Source organism: Bison bison, unplaced genomic scaffold (assembly GCF_000754665.1).
Source record: "Bison bison bison isolate TAMUID 2011002044 unplaced genomic scaffold, Bison_UMD1.0 scf7180017864322, whole genome shotgun sequence".
Lineage (NCBI taxonomy): Eukaryota > Metazoa > Chordata > Mammalia > Artiodactyla > Bovidae > Bison > Bison bison.
Genome location: NW_011494894.1, coordinates 2,418,558 through 2,434,970, shown reverse-complemented (window position 1 = coordinate 2,434,970; position 16,413 = coordinate 2,418,558). Strand labels below are relative to the sequence as shown.

The window sequence follows — 16,413 nt, the reverse complement described above, 5'->3', positions numbered from 1 at the left end:
ACATCTCATTTACTCCTCCATTTGAGAGGTAGGTGTTATTTTATGAAAGAACTAATGATGATTCAAAAAGACTAAAAACCTGACAAGTTATGGCTTAGACTTCAAACGCAGGCCTGTCCGGCCCTGTGTCTGTGCCTTCTTCAGGAGTCCGAGACAGCTGAGGCGAGCTAGGCAGTGCAGGCTGCCCGCTGGACAGCAAAACAAGACGGAATCGGGGGAGGGGGAGGCAGCGTGCACTGATCCAGGGCAGGACCTCTGTTCCCCTCTGAAGTGAAGCTCTCGCATTCCCTCTGTGCTTTTGTCTTGGAACATATGAATCTTACAAACGGAAGTTGTATTTGCTCACTGAAAAAAACTCCAACACTACAGAAGTGTATGAAGTAAATATGACAATTAAGCCCTCACTTTAAGGCTTGTTTGCCCATTTCTAATCCTGGAGAGTAACATTTACTATGGTGGTGTGTGCACGTGTGTGTGTGCACACATGTGTGAGCATGTGCCCATATGAACTTCGTAGATAAAGATACATCAACTGAAAAAATAAACCAAAATGGAGTTATGTTACATGTCATCTTCCTATATTTATTTATGAACCCCAGTAACATAGTGTGGATAACTTTCCATTCACTACAAAGCTATTCCTCATCCTTAAACTTTTAGTGGCTGTGTAATATTCTATAGACATGAAATCAATCTTACAACTGAAAGCACAAACAAAACTTTGGGAAAACACAGAATAGTTTTTGTACAATTGCGGTGATGTATTCAGTTCAGTTCAATTTCTCAGTCATGTCTAACTCTTTGTGACCCCATGGACTGCAGCATGAAAGGCTTCCCTGTCTATCACCAACTCTCGGAGCTTGCTCAAACTCATGTCCATTGAATCGGTGATGCCATCCAATCACCTCATCCTCTGCCATGCCCTTCTCCTCCTGCCTTCAACCTTTCCCAGCATCAGGGTCTTCTCAAATGAGTCAGTTCTTCGCATCAGGTGGCCAAGTATTGGAGTTTCAGCTTCAGCATCAGTCCTTCCAATGAATATTCAGGACTGATTTCCTTTGGGATTGATGGGTTTGATCTCCTTGCAGTCCAGGGAATTCTCAAGAGTCTTCTCCAACACCACAGTTCAAAAGCATCAATTCTTTAGCACTCAGCTTTCTTTATGGCCCCAAATTTCACATCCATACATGACTACAGAAAAACCATAGCCTTGACTATATGTACCTTTGTTGGCAAAGTAATGTCTTTACTTTTTAATATGCTGTCTAGATTGGTCATAGCTTTTCTTCCAAGGAGCTAGAGCACATTAGGTAACATATTAGGGAAATAGTTATTCCTGGGGTCAGTTCAACTCAAGTTAAGTTACACTGACAGAGACATAAAGTAACAATTTATTTTAACGGTTCACCTTATGATCAATATTTAATTTGTCTACCTTTTTCTATTATGACATACGAATGTGCAGTGCATATTCCTGAACATGTCACATAAAATTTAGACATATTAACTGAAGTTTTCCCAGCTGCACATAAGTATCTGTGAGTCGCCCTTATTCAGTCACCCACGAGCACTGCTTCTAGAAGGGATTCATGGGGCAAACACAGAGAACAAAGAATCAAGGTTTTAGAATTTTAAAATAGGTTCTTAAAACTCAGCATTGAGATGATAGTCTTAAAAGTTAAGGCTTTTAATTTTCCAGATCCTGACTTTTTGTGATAGAAAAGAGTTTTCAGTCTCAAAAGTTAGCCAAAGGAATCAAGGCGTAAAGCCTCATCCTCAACAAAGAACAGACTAATCACAGATGAGGAGCCAGCTGGGCCCACCGTCCCTGTTGGAAGACATTTTCCTGGTCCAGAGGACAAAATTGCTAGAGAAGAAGGACTAAATCAGACCTTCCCTACAATGGGGCCCTGCACTTTCTATCTTGGGCTGAGCTTGTGATTTGGGTGGAGGTGACAGAACAGTCAAATACGTTTGGAGTGTAGAAGAGAGGATTTGTATCTGTGCGCTGTCTGGCACCTAGAATATAGTAGCCTTGCATCTAGAGTACAGTAGCCATGCAGAAATTCCTGGGCCAACATGGCATGACTGCTGGAGGGTTCAGACTTCTTGAGCTCCAGGGACAGAGAGCATAGACCTCCGACTGGCTCGAGGAGAGACTCCAACATTCCTGTGTCCAGACCACTGGAGAAAATGCATGGGGAGGAAAGTGAGCCAGTGAAGGCCTGAGGATACCTTAGTGTAAACTGGTATGAACGCTGGAGGATAGAAGCCTAATGCAGGAATGGCCATGTTAGCAAACAAAGCATGATGCCCTGATGGCACCTTGCCATCCGATTCGCAGGACTCCTTGCTCGAGCGTCAGAGGACCTGGCACTATTAGACATCAACCAAGAGCCAGAAGACTCCTTGTTAACACCCAAGAGCTTAGATGCCACCCTATGAGGAAAGGAGCAGAAACGGATGAAACTTCATCCGAAAAGGTTGAGTACATCTGAAAGTGATTAGGTTATTTTCTACCATTAGGAAAAAAAAAAAAGGAGCTTGAGGAAGAGATTAAGTTGAGTCATAGGAAAAACAAAAAAACACCCAGGGCTTCCCTGGTGGCTCAGATGGAATCTGCCTTCAATGAGCAATCTGTCTTTAATGGAGACCTGGGTTTGATTCCTGGGTTGGGAAGATCCCCTGGAGAAGAGAATGGCTACCCATTCCAGTATTCTTGCCGGAGAATTTAACGGACAGAGGAACCTGGTGGGCTACAGTCCATCGGGTCCCAAAGAGTTGGACACAACTGAATGACTCATACTACAATAGAGAGAAAAAAAAATCACACATTTTAACTTCACTGAATATGTGCCTTTGTGATCCCTGTCTGCTTATATGTTCAATTATTTCCATAAGGTTGATTGCTAGATGTGGAATTGATGAGGCAAAAGCATACACATTTTAAAAAAGTAAGGATATTGCCAAATCTCTCTCCAAGTTCTAAGCAATGGCAATTCTCATGAGCTTCACCAGATGGCCTTGGGTCAGTGCTGGCCAAGTCAATACTTCCTTAGAGCCTGGTATCTTATCCTTTCCTCTTACAGTATAAACAAACAAGCTCTAATTTTAAGTCAATTTTCTAGAAAATGAAAAAGTCATGATTCCTTTTAGGTGGAAGAAAGAGCCTATCTTTAATTAGCATTACTTTTTTGGATTTCTTTTCCATTTTAAGTTCTTTTTAAAAAATTATTGAGGGAAATTTTTAAAGCTCTACTAGATAAATTTGACTTTTTCTAAAGACTTGGAATTCCAAAAAGGCATATTAAAATGAGACATGGTCTCTGAATTAGGCAACCTGGTAAGCAAAAATTGCTGAAAGAGCAAAGGCTATTTGGCCCTAGTAAAAGAAAAACTTAGCTCACACCCCAATAAGATATATTTGTTTTCATTGTCACTAGAAGGTAGAAAAAACAAATCAACACATCAGTAAACTTTTTTCTGCTTTTCACCCAGAAAATCAGTAAGTCTGGGTCTTACTTCATCTCAGTTTGTTACAAGCCCCACTTGTTTATAGTATAGTATTTTTTTCTATATCGGTGGATTAGAATTGTTTATATTTTTACTTAGGGTTTTTGCATTTGTATTAATAAATGTGTGGAATTCATAAAAAAATTGGGATGTATATGTGTATATATAGGTATCTGAACTGTTAATCTAATATTTTAGATATTTGATAGAATTCACCCATAAACCTACAATGCTGGGAGCCTTTGGAGGAGAGGAGATTGCATTTGTTTTTATTTTGTTTTTTGAGCAGGTGTTTCCATTTCTTTTAGGATCTCAGTTCTATTAGATTTTTTCCTACTTCTAGTATAAACTTTGATACTTTCTTTTTGTTTAAAAATGCATCCACTTCATGAAGATTTCTCATATATGTAATCATAATGTCGATTCTACAAATTCTTGGATATCGAGTGGAGAAAAGAGATAAATAATATTCAGTTGATAACAGATATATTATTCACAGTTTTTTTCTAGGATGCACAGGTGTTTTTTCTAGAATACCTGTACTCAGATGCACGTGTCCATACCATGCTTGAGTGCATGCTCATTTACCTTCCTCTGTGTCAGACTTCAAGACTCTCCTGCTCACTTTCAGTTGCTGAGTGCTGAACAGGTATTTAAAGAAAACGTTTCTTCTGGTTACCAAGAGCTTTCATGTTGTGAATAATTGGAAATTGGACCATTGATTTTTGAAATTATTTCCCAACAGGTCAAGGGTAACGACAATGACAAGAAATCCATGCCTCCCATTTTCGTGGTCTAGAGCTACTCACACCAAGGAATGTCCAATACCGGCAAAGCACAGAGTACTATTTGCACAAGCACTGGGGAAAACCCAGCGCTTTCTCCACCGGCAGATTTATTTGCAGAGACACAAGCATTTTTTCCAGGGTGGCTGCCAAACTATCTCCTGAGCCCGTCTAGCTAGCACCTGGGCCACTCAGCAGGGGGCTTTGCAAATAATACCCTCCCCTTTGCCAGGGTAGAGAGAGCCTAAGTGATTGTTTCAGCCTGTTATGGCACCTTAATCTTGCTAAGCTGCTCCACTCCTATTCTGGGGCGTACCCAAGCATGGCTGGCTGGAGGTGGGGCCACAGTGGCTAGAGGCCTGAGGCTGAGGGCAAGGGCCCCAGGAAATAGTAGGCATGGGAAGAAACCTTTAGTTCCTGGAGAACTTCTGTGTTCTTCAAAATTTGAATGTCCTGGGAAGCTGCCATGGGTCAGGGTATAGTTCTCAGATCACAATTTAAAACAGTATGGCAGGATGACAAAAGCCACTGGCTAGCAGAGAAGAAAGGGAACTAAATGCATGTGCCCGGCAGGCTCTGTGCTGTTTCTTTGGTATAAAAATAATCTCTATTTTTGAAGGTTTGCTAAAACTCACATAAAGCTACTATTTTTTAATGTTCACCTAATCATTCATCCTTAAAGATCTCTTACTTTACTTGATGAGTATTATGTTGTTGTTTAGCAGAGAACTCCTTTATTTTTTTTAACCTTTTTAAAAAGATGTTTACTATTATATTGTAAAATATGCATAAAATATAATTTACCTTTTTAGCCATTCTTAAGTGTAAAATCAGTGACAACTGATTTTGGTTCTGCAAAAAACAGAACAAACAGCACCAAACAGACAAGTTACACGGTTCTGCAACTATCGTCTCCATCCACTTCTGGAGCTCTTTCGTCTTCCCCATCTGAAACCTGATCCCCATTAAACAATAGCTCTATGGCAAGCACCATCCTACTTTCCCTTTGAATTTGATTACTTGTAGAACCTCATACAAGTAGAATCACACAGCCTATGTGTTTTTGTAACTGGCTTATTGTACTTAGCATGATGTCTTCAAGATGTTTCCATGTTACAGCTTGTATCAGAGTTGTCTTCCTTTTTAAGGCTGAGTAATATTCCATTGTATGTAGATACCACATTTTTAAATCAATTTATCTAAAAGAGGACAATTAGTTTGATTACACCTTTATGATTATTTTTGTTTTTTCATTGACTTTATCAATAAACACATATTTTAAAAATCTTTATATTGTAGTTCATTAGCAGTGTTGTGTTAGTTTCCTGTGTATAGCAAAGTGGTTTGGTTATACATATTCATGTATCTATTCTATTTCAAATTCTTTTTCCATTTCAATACAGAATATTGAGCTACATTCACTGTGCCATACAGTAGATCCTTGTTGGTTATCTATTTTAAATATAGCAGTGTGTACATGTCAATCCCAAACTCCCGATCTATCCCTCACTCACCTTCCTCCAGCAACCACAAGTTCATGGAACTCTTCTTTTTTTTTTAAAGAAAGTTTGACAGAACTTATTGAATTTAATACTCATGTTCATACTTAGAGACTTATCCTATCATATCTGATGAGATCTTTGTTGCTTGAAACAGAGAACACCTTTTAAAAAAGTGAACAGTTTATTGCACCCCAGTATAAAGATAAAAATTCTTTGGTTAAAAGAGATCTCGATTTGGTGGCCCCTGAGGTAGTACCACATTACCCTAGAGATCTTGGGAATAAAAGTCACTGAGTTAGATTCTCTTTAAAATCTCTTTAGCACTAGTTAATTTCCTCTCTAACCAGAAAAATAAACCAATGTCCAGTGGAGAAGGGTCCTTCCTTCTGAATGATTTTGGAGACACTTGAAAGGGCTCAGTGACCACAGGCAGGAAAGTGGTCAAAGGACTCAATGACCATAAGTCCTGGAAAGAGAAGCAGGATGCCCTGACAGATGATATTGCATTCAGGCAAGGTGTAGCCATGAGTGACATTGTTCAAAGATGTGGCCTTGTGTTTGGTGGGGAAGACCTCCAACCCTTAATCGCCGGGGTGTTCTCGGCCCCAAAATGAAAATGTAAAGTGTATTCCTGTGCACCATGTATCTTTTAATACCTACACCACTGGAAGAGAAACACACCAAGTTGGTGATTTCTTCATGTTACCTGTAGTAGATGCCTCCGTCCCCTTAACAGAGGAAGGGCTGGGGCCATGCGAGAGCATCACATACTTGACAAGTGCTGAGACACTTACTGAAGGGCAAGTGATCATGAACAGAGGGAAAAAGATCCAGCCGCCCTTGACCAACTTCAGAATTTTGCTCTTGCCTTGCCCTGTAACTTAATTTCCTTTTCTTTTTTATAAAATAATCTTGTAAAGTTTATTTTTTGGCAGTGGTGGTCGCTGTTGCTGTGTCCAGGCTTTCTCTAGTTGTGGTGAGCAGGGGCTACTCTTCATTTTGGTGCACCGACTTCTCATTGCGGTCAGTTCCCTTGTTGCGGAGCACAGGCTCTAGGCATGTGGGCTTCAGTGGTTGTGGCTCCTGGGCTCTAGAGCACAAGCTCAATAGTTGTGGACAACAGGCTTAGCTGCTCCGCAACATGTGGGATCTTCATGGACCAGGGATCCAACCAGTGTCCCGTACGTTACAAGGTGGATACTTAACCATTGGGCCACAAGGGAAGCCCCCTAAATTCCCTTTCTTGAAGGACAGGGAAGCCTGGTGTGCCGCAGTCCATGGAGTTGCAAAGAGTCAGACATGACTGAGCAACTGACCAACAACAGCATGACTATTGTTGCCATGTTGTCATATTGTTGTCATGTTGTTGACAACAAGCAAAACATTTTAGCAAACTGTTTTTTTTGGTATGTAGAAATCCTTTGGAGAAAGTCAACATGGTAGCTACATGGACTCTAAGAATCCTTTAGCCTTCTAGACACCAAAGAAAAAGGTTACCCTTTAGGCATTTTTACCCTAGAGACTTGACCCTCCCTCCAAAGGGTTATTGCTTGTGGAGGGCAGTGAGTGTGTGGCACCATTTACTTTTTTTAGTAATCTTTCACAACTTTGTATGGATATCATACCAGCTGTTTTCCTTTATATATCCTTCTCTTGTATTTTATGCCTTCAGGAGCGTTCGTAGATCTCAGAGCTTGGCAACACACAGCAAATATTTGATGTTTTCCTATGACCTTGTATTCAGAGACATCTGTCTCTCACTTTAGCATGTGTGAATAAATTGTAAAAATGTGAGGATTTTTTGCTGTCAGTCTTTAAGAAAAACTTATCATTTATGATAATGAATGGAGATACCAATGAATAAAATCCACCTTTTATTTACTATTACTTGGTGAAACCTAAACCTCTAAGTATACCAAGGGTACTGGCAGGCATTGAGACAGACATATGGAAAAAGTTCTGTGAACAGGGTTCAGATCAAAGTTAAGAATAGTGGTATCAATGCATATTATTCTGGGTCAGCGCCATCGGATGGCGTCACAAAAGCAATAAGTTGAAGCTACAGTTTACATGAACCTCCTATCAGAAAACATTATCACCTACTGTAACTTCTTAGTGATTTAGTCACTACCTGGATTATCCAATCTGATTTAAAGAAGATTGGTGTTAAGTAAGGACCAGAGACGGAAGTCATTTCATTATATTACCGCAAATGCCTTCTCCCTTTCAAGAGCAGTTAGAAGGGAGCTGAGGGTGAGAGGTGGGGTGCGGGGAGCGGGGAGTGAAGGGAAGCGTGCCTTTCTTTCTCCAATCAGGGAATAAATATTTTGGCACAGAGCATGCTCTTTCGCACAATTTAATTAGGAAGGCTGGAATTTAAATTTGTGCCATTGATAGAAAAAAGAGCTGAAAATGGAAAATACCATTACCATTTAATAGCTTTTCAGTTGGCACTGATTCTAAGCACTTCTCATGACAAGAGAGTCAAAATATAAAGTTTTTGTCACTGAGGGGAAGAGCAAAAGGAGACATCTTAGAGATGGATAAGACTCAGTGTACAGTAATACGGCGGGCAGAAAGGGAGATGCCGCTGCGAGTGACATTTAATAGGGTCACTGTCAAGTGGCCAAATGAGTTCTGATGATTCCTCAGGTTTTTGATTTGAAGATAAAGGAGACATGATTTTAAACTAAAGCAAAAGAGAGAAAGAAAGTTTTCCAAAGCCATACAACCAATGTTCTTAGTATGAATCATGCTGCCATTCCTGTCCAAAGGAACATTTCAGAAAGGTTTTAAATTTACATTAGGATGTAGTTCTGAGTTCAATCAGAGTAGAAACAATACAAGCTCTCACTCCCCATATTTCAGATAACATATTTGCCATTTTGTGATTTGGGGAACATCTTTCTTTGTTCTTCAAATCATGAGACATTAACAACTGAACTGCATTTATTAGCTCACAATATTGTTTGGATCCAAAACCTTCATTGTTTATAAATTCTGAGGGTTAAATTTAAATCTGTGAGAAGAGGTTTCAGACAGAAATCTAGCCATTTACTACAAATGTCTGAAGTAAAAAAAGACCATTTCTATGAGTTGTGTGTAACGATCCTAGGTTTGTATGCTTAAGAATTGTAATAAAAGGAAAACTCCAGGGAATTCCCTGGCAGTTTAGTAGTTAGGACTTCTCACTTTGGGTACCGAGGGCACAGGTTCAATCCCTGGTCAGGGAACTAATATCTTGCAAGTACATGACCAAAAATAACAAACAAAAAAATAAATTGCCAAACTGGCAGGAGGAGGAAAACTCCAGAATTGATATTACAGTCACAACCAGCCTGCTGTCCTACAATTGGACACAGGTCCAAAAACTAAATGTCACATGTGATGTGTTTGAATGTTTAAAAGAAATCAAATGGCACTGAGCTTGTAATGTATATTTTATTTTGCACAAGCTTGCATATATACTGCACATACATTCAGTTTAAGAGAAGATGGAAGGCACACAAGGCAATTGGACTACTGTATCCTTTAAGTGGTACAAAGCAAAAGGTAAAAGTTTGCAGAGTATACAAAAGCTTAAACACACAAAGTAAAACCCCCTTCCCACCCTCCCCCCAACAAATCATTTTTCCTGTTTTAAAATTTAGTAGCTGCCAAACTAATTTTTTTTTTACTTTTACTTTAAAATCAATTGTCTACTGCACCTTTTTATTTACTTTTTAATATGGACAGGGAGTCTCATTGTTTTTTTTATCATATCAATTAATATTACAGTACATCCTTGGTAATACAAAATTGTACACCTTCATCAAATAAATTAGGATAAATTAAACCAATAAATTATGCAAAGTCTTCAGAACAATAGACAACAACAAAAATCCACAATTGAAATTGCCTCTAGCTAAAAAAAAAAAAATCAAAAATTGACTTTATCAGTTCAGTTATTGTACTATATTCAAATCAAAGGGTCTTTATTACAAAAAAAAAAAGAGCTTAATAATGCTATTTACAACATATTGCTAAATAATATAAAGGCAGTGTTTTGTCACGGTTTATACTATATACATATGAGAAATGGCTGGGACAATATTGGGGGAAGCCAGGACCTTTGATTCTTCTGGGTATTGCTGAGACCAACCCCAAATACATTTGCTTTTTGAATTTTAATTTTGAAGTGGTAATATACAATTTTAAAATGCTTTTCCCCCCTACGGAGAGGATTCAAATATTTTAAAAAACAAAGAATGGATCCATTTTCACAAAAAAGGGCCACTCTGTTTGCCCTTTCTGCTCATGCTCATGTTTGTGCATTTTCGGGGGTGTCAGTTTTGAGAGAGGGCTCAGTTGAAAAGACTCAAAGTCCAGTTGCTCCCAGATTCTGTTATGTTTCTAGAAGGATACTTATAAGAAGATGCAAAGGTTAAATACCAGTTTTGATCCCAGCTCTGAAAATGAGCATTTTAGCTTTAGTCTTATAGGTGGTTTACAACCAACAGATCTACAGAAAACAAAACTGCATTTCCTTCAACATCACATGTAAGTGCAATACAGTAACTGCTTACTCATAGAAACCAGTTACGTTCTTTTAAGGGGAGCTTTTTGAAAACAATGCTTCTTGTAATTTGCAAACACGGAGTCTGTACCAGAACGAAACATTTGTACTATTCACACCAATAAAGAGTCTATAATATACATGGCAAAGAGATTCTGCTCTGTCCTCACACGCACACGGCTTCTCTCGGGGGATTCTGTAAACCACTTTTTCTTTGATGAATTTATGATTGCTTCTGGGGAACATCCTGATTTGAAAGCCCCCAACTCTTTAGCTTTACGACTTAATATTAACCTGTATGTGTATGCATGTATGTGTGTGTGGGGGGGAGGGGGGATTACATACTAAGTGTCTTCATGTACACAGAAAAAAAATTTCATAAATTTACAGAAACTGCATTACCCTTGCCCTTGACATCTGATGAAAGAGACTCTTATCTTTTAAAAGTAGAGAGCAGGATTTTCAAGAATGCTTTCAACTGTCTATACAGTCACCGAAGTGTTCCTAATAAATTCAACAGATGTTGTGAGAATGTAGTTATTTATTAAAATCTCATGTCTTACGTAACAATAGCCATGAGGTTAAATATTTACATTGCTTTATAAAAGTTCCCCTCTTGCTTTAGTGTTTTTGTTTTGCTTTTTTTTTTTTTTTGTCGTTTTTAACATTTTTAAAAATGATATTCACCCACATCCCTAGCACAGCAACAAAGAGTCGGCAAACATAAAACACTTTAATGGAATAATACTTGGAGGCACAAAGCAAACTTTGGGAATATGTGGGTGAACATTTCCTTAAATAATGACTACATTCTACCATCTTCCACGTTGTTTTACCAGTTAAAGTGAAATGTCCTCATTAAACAGCCAGAGATACAGTAAGAATTAAATGTTTTGTTGTTGCAAATAGAACATTCTTTTGACAAAACATAACAAGCCTAAAATAGGTCCTTAAATCTAGGTAGGAAAAGGTAAGCTTTCCACTTCACACGCATATATATATGTCTATTTTTACATGTGTGTATATGTGTGTATGTGTTTATGTTCACACATCTGCACACACATATATAGCACATGGTATGAAATATTGCTTCTATACTACTTTTCGTTAGGCTAAGAAAACACAAGATTTGCACCACAGTTACAAAAAATTGGCTTCTACAAGAATTTTCAAAACTCGAATGCTGCTCAAACAATTGAGGAAAAAATAATTTGCGGTATCAAACTGTTCTAAAAATTCTCTTCTCAAAAACGTATTCTCCCGCTTTGTTTTTAAAAAGACACAAAATATGCATAGCTATCAACGTTATGTCAAACAGCCAGAAAAAAAATCTAGTGTTTATTGCAGCTGTAGTAATTGGAAATAAAGTCAAAAAGATGAAATCGAAAGCCACAGAAGGCACAAGAACAATTGTACTTGTGGGAAAAAAGTGGGATTTTGAAGGATTTTTAAAAATCCCCCCGCTGGTGCATTTAGGTCTAGGCACAGACTATAACCTCAAGTGTAGATGCAAAAATAATTTGGGGTTAGCAGAAAATAAGTGGAAATGTGGTATTTCAACATGGACTTTAGACTTTGTTTCCCTTTGTAAACTGTCCCTAGTCCTTCACCCTCCCACCAGAGAAAGTGAACTTTCTCCCAAGTCGCCAATTTTTACATGGTGAGAGTTGAACGAAGATTGGAAAGATGGTGATTTTAAAAAACCTGTTAAATAGGCGTTTTGAGAGACAGGCTTTTGTCATTTTCCAATGCACTGGGAGGCACAAGATTTTATGGTGGTGAAAGAAAAGGAATCACCTAAAAGCAAAATGATCAAGTTCTGTTTCCAGGACAATGAGGTGAGTTTCTACTCACACTGCAATTTCTACTCTGAAACAATTTCTATGCCTCAGTGAACATTGAGAGGATATTACTGTGGATAAGCACATCAACATTTGGTTGTGAATACACACTTTTGCTTAATTTGTCTACTTAAATTAGAAAGGCAGGGGAGAATAATACTAAAAATCTAAATATGTCTGGAATCAATACTAAATTTGCCCCAGATCAGGAAGATACTAGCAATCTGTCTTGATAGGTGAATATATTACGCTTTTGCCTTTTGCCTTGCAAATGGCAACACAATGGTGATGTGAATTCCATGGAACAGCAAAAAGAGCCAGTTGTATACTGATGTGAACAACGAATGTCATACTCTTGGGCGTGAAGCAAGGCGAAAGAGTGTGACCACAAGTTGAGATTGCTTCTCTACTTTGTGCTGATTGGATTTTTTTTTTTTTTGGGGTTTGCATTATATTCCAATGTGATGATTATCTGAACATTTTTTTTTTCCCCTAAACAAGCCAGAACAAGAACACATTGGCTCAGATGGGCCTGTGTGCGCTGTGTAGGAGCCTGCGAGCTGGGGGATGGGTTCGGTTGTGCAGGGAGGCTGGGGCGTCCCAGGCCCAGGCTGCTGCACTCCATCCACACCGTGAGAGGCTGTGTCTCCTGAATGACGCAGGCATCACAGGACCACGCCGTTTAATTTAAAGTCAGCAGGTTTTAAAGCTTTGTGCTGACAATAATTGCCTTCATACATTCCTGTCCATCAGCAGAATTTATAAATGATGTTAAATTACAGCGATTGGGTCAGCTAGTCTCATGGGTCAACCGACAGTCTCCAAAGTCAAATGTCATTTTTATAAAAATCAAGGAAAAATGGTATTTATGTTGTACATAATCTACATACCAGGATTTTCTTTTTTTTTTTTCTTTTTACTGTGTCATTTTAGAAGATGTAGATCAAATTGCTGAAGGGAGGGAGGGTTCTGGAAAACACTATTAGAATAAAAAAGGAATTCTTACTGCCTCTGCACACAAAACCCATCCAAGAAACAAGTGTGAATGCCATACGGCTTTTTAAAAGCAAGTATGGAAACGTTATACACCTTTGAAAAACTGGAAAAAGAAAAGAGAAAGAAAAAAAGAGGAGAACCATTGAAGAAAGCATGAAATAGCAGCTAGCTTTCTCTTGTGTGCTGAAATTGTGTCTTTTGGGTTAACTCCCAAACTCTCCTATTCTATACACTCTTCTCATGTTTTGGTCAATTACTAGCTTCTGAGTGAGAAGAGACTTTATCAATTGCTTTAAAACACTGTACCTAAAATGAAAACACTTTAAATTAGACTGTCACCACTTTGAATATCCATCAGGGTAGGTAGTGTGGAAATGTATAGGAAAATAGGTCATTCTCAAATGTACTCCTCTCAGGAGGGGAAGATCCAGTCAGCTAGCAGCTGTCAACAAACTTCTAGTATAGGCAGGAATTTTATGGTCAAGTTAGGATGTCCTTTATTCCTTACCATAGAAAGGAATTCAGAAAATAGTGTTTTTTGAAAAAAAAAATTGTTAAATATTAAACAGACATGATAATTCTTCTAAAGCATATAAACAAAGTTTTGCAAAGAATAAATTGGAAACGTATGTGCCTTTTTATATCTTAAGCAAGATACACAGAAAATAATAATACATTATAGGGGTTTTCCTGTATGAAGAACGATAGGTACTCACTTACTACCAAGAAGAACCTATTGCAAAATTCCGAGAGGTGACTAGAAACCACATGAATCTCCAGTCTCACCTTGACTAGTCAGTTTTGTATAAAATTGCTCTGCCTCCAAAAGAAACTAGTTTGGGGTGTTTGCCATTTCTCTGAGGAAAGACTTGACAGTTAGTGATTATGTTTTCTTTTTAAAATGTGGCCTTTTGGGGTACTTTTGAAAAGTGAGCTGTTGATCTGCCACCGGCATTATTTTCAAACGTGTGATAAAAAGCTACTTACTGAGTTCAAACCAAGCAAAATATTTAAGTTTATCAAGTGGTTTCATCCAGTTTTCTGACCTTCTCAGCAGTAAACACAAGAGACACATCACTGACTGCGGAGTCGGGCTGTGTCACGGGTCTCCCTCCGCCAACCGCCATTTGCAACAAACCATGAATCCAGCAGACGCATTTTAAACAAATGCCCGTCCTTGCTAATATAGACTTTACACACGTCAACATTCTTTTTTTCCCTGATAATTAAGCCTATTTTAAGTCTCCAAATGTTAAGGGCCTTGGGCAAAAGTAAACTAAAGGCGGCAGGAAAAGAACCATCCCCGTTGCAATTGAAAACAGAAGAAGATGAGAGAAAGATGATGGAGGAGGAATTACCAGCTGATTTCATAACATATCCATGCCTCCCATACACACATATATGAAATCAAAATCTAGACACGGATAACGTGGACATCCAAAGGGGACTGCTACTATTCATACATTCGAAAAGAGTTGTTGAAATTTCTACTCATGAAGCAGCTCTTGTAGGCAGTTTGGGGATTTGAAAATCTCAGGGACTTCACTATCCAGCTTGCAGATGACCTTGTATATGGCCTTCTTCCAGGAAGGATCAACATCTTTGCCTGCGATAATGGCATTGAAAAACTCCCGTAATGTGATCTGCGCAACTTCCAGGAATCTCTCTGGAACCTGCTGATACAAGGAGACAATGGCATTAATAAAGTTTTCAGTTTCAAGTCTCCCGTTCTTCAAAGGAAATTGAGCTAAGGTCTTTCTTTCAGATAGGGGCTTACAGGGCACCTGCATTTTCTAAAAATGGCCGACCCCTGTTCTCTTATGTAAAGTTGTTATATATAGTAGCATTGTAATGTGGGGTTGACAGCTTTGTAGAGTTTTAGAAAAAGACTTATGCAAAGGATACATGCAGACCTATTGAAAAACTTGGATTCCATTGTGAATATTTGAGTAGAAAAATGCAGACATACCGTTGGGACTCCTCGCTTCATTAAAGAGGTATATTCCAGAATCAGTTCTCTACCTTATCTTTCAGAATTTGAATCATATTTCCATTAGGAAAACAAAATGTCTTCTCAAAAGTAGACGACTAATTGGCCTTTGATATAAACTAAACCCACGCTACAAATGAAGAAAATTAAAACTTTAGTGATCTGCTTGTATTAGAGGACTGTTGACTCTTGCTAAATTGTATACCAAAATATTCCGCGCTATAAGGCATACCTCCTTTCACTGCACTTTGTTTTGCTTTGTTATAGTTCATAGATGGTGCGTCTTTTATGAATTGCAGGTTTGTGGCAACCCTGTGTGAAGCAAGCCTACTGGCACCATTTTTCCAATGATAACTGCTCACGTCATGTGTCTGTGTCACACTTTGGTAATTCTCGAATATTTCGAACTTTTTGCTCTCGTTATCTGTGATCAGTGATTTTTGATGTTACTACTGCAAAAAGACTACAACTCAAGGCTCAGATGATGGCTAGCATTGTTAGCAATTAAGTATATTTAATTAAGGTATGTACTTTTTTTAGACATAATGCTGTTGCACACTTAATACAGTACAATATGGTATAAATATAACTTTTAAATACACTGGAAAATTAAAGAAAACATCATGTGACTCTTTGTATTGCAACATTTGGTAGTCTGGAATGGAACCTGCAATATCTCTGAGGTATGCCTCTACACTATGTACCAAAAAAGAGTAAGATAATGATATTAATACTGAGTCCCAAAATACAAAAGTGTTAGTTGCTCACTCGTGTCTGACTCTGTGACTCCATAGACTGTAGCCTACCAGGTTCCTCTGTCCATGGAATTCTCCAGACAGGAATACTGGAGTAGGTTGCCATTCCCTTCTGCAGGGGATCTTCCTGACCCAGGGATCGAACCTAGGTCTCCTGCACTGCAGGCAGATTCTACCATGTGAGCCATCAGGGAAGCCCCAAATACAAAATGTGTACCACATACTAAAATCCTACATCAGAAAATTATTTTACCTTGAGATGAGAATTTCTCCATTAGAGAGTTATTTATGCAGTTGACAGTAATAATACTCCACATTTTTGGACTGCTTATTATGTGTCAGGTACTGTGTTATATACTGAATGTGAACTGTATCATTCACTTCCCCCAACATCTCTGTGGTTATTAACCCCATTTTACAGTGAGAAAATGGAGGCTCAGAGAGAATAAGGGAATTGTTCAAAGTCACTGTAGTTC

The 16,413-nt window shown here is 38.5% G+C and overlaps 1 protein-coding gene across 9 annotated transcripts in view; it reads right to left on the bottom strand.

Annotated features, from left to right (window-relative positions):
* Nucleotides 1–9,222: 9,222 nt before the first annotated feature.
* The window catches only part of PROX1 (prospero homeobox 1), a 60,368-nt gene continuing 53,177 nt past the window's right edge, over nucleotides 9,223–16,413 (bottom strand). For 8 of the 9 annotated variants that reach the window (XM_010853052.1, XM_010853055.1, XM_010853054.1 and 5 more), the window contains exon 5: nucleotides 9,223–14,868. In XM_010853052.1, coding sequence (XP_010851354.1) covers nucleotides 14,680–14,868 — 189 coding nt within the window. In that variant the 3' untranslated portion in view covers nucleotides 9,223–14,679. The remainder of the gene's footprint in view (nucleotides 14,869–16,413) is intronic. The other variant, XM_010853058.1, reaches the window with a different exon arrangement.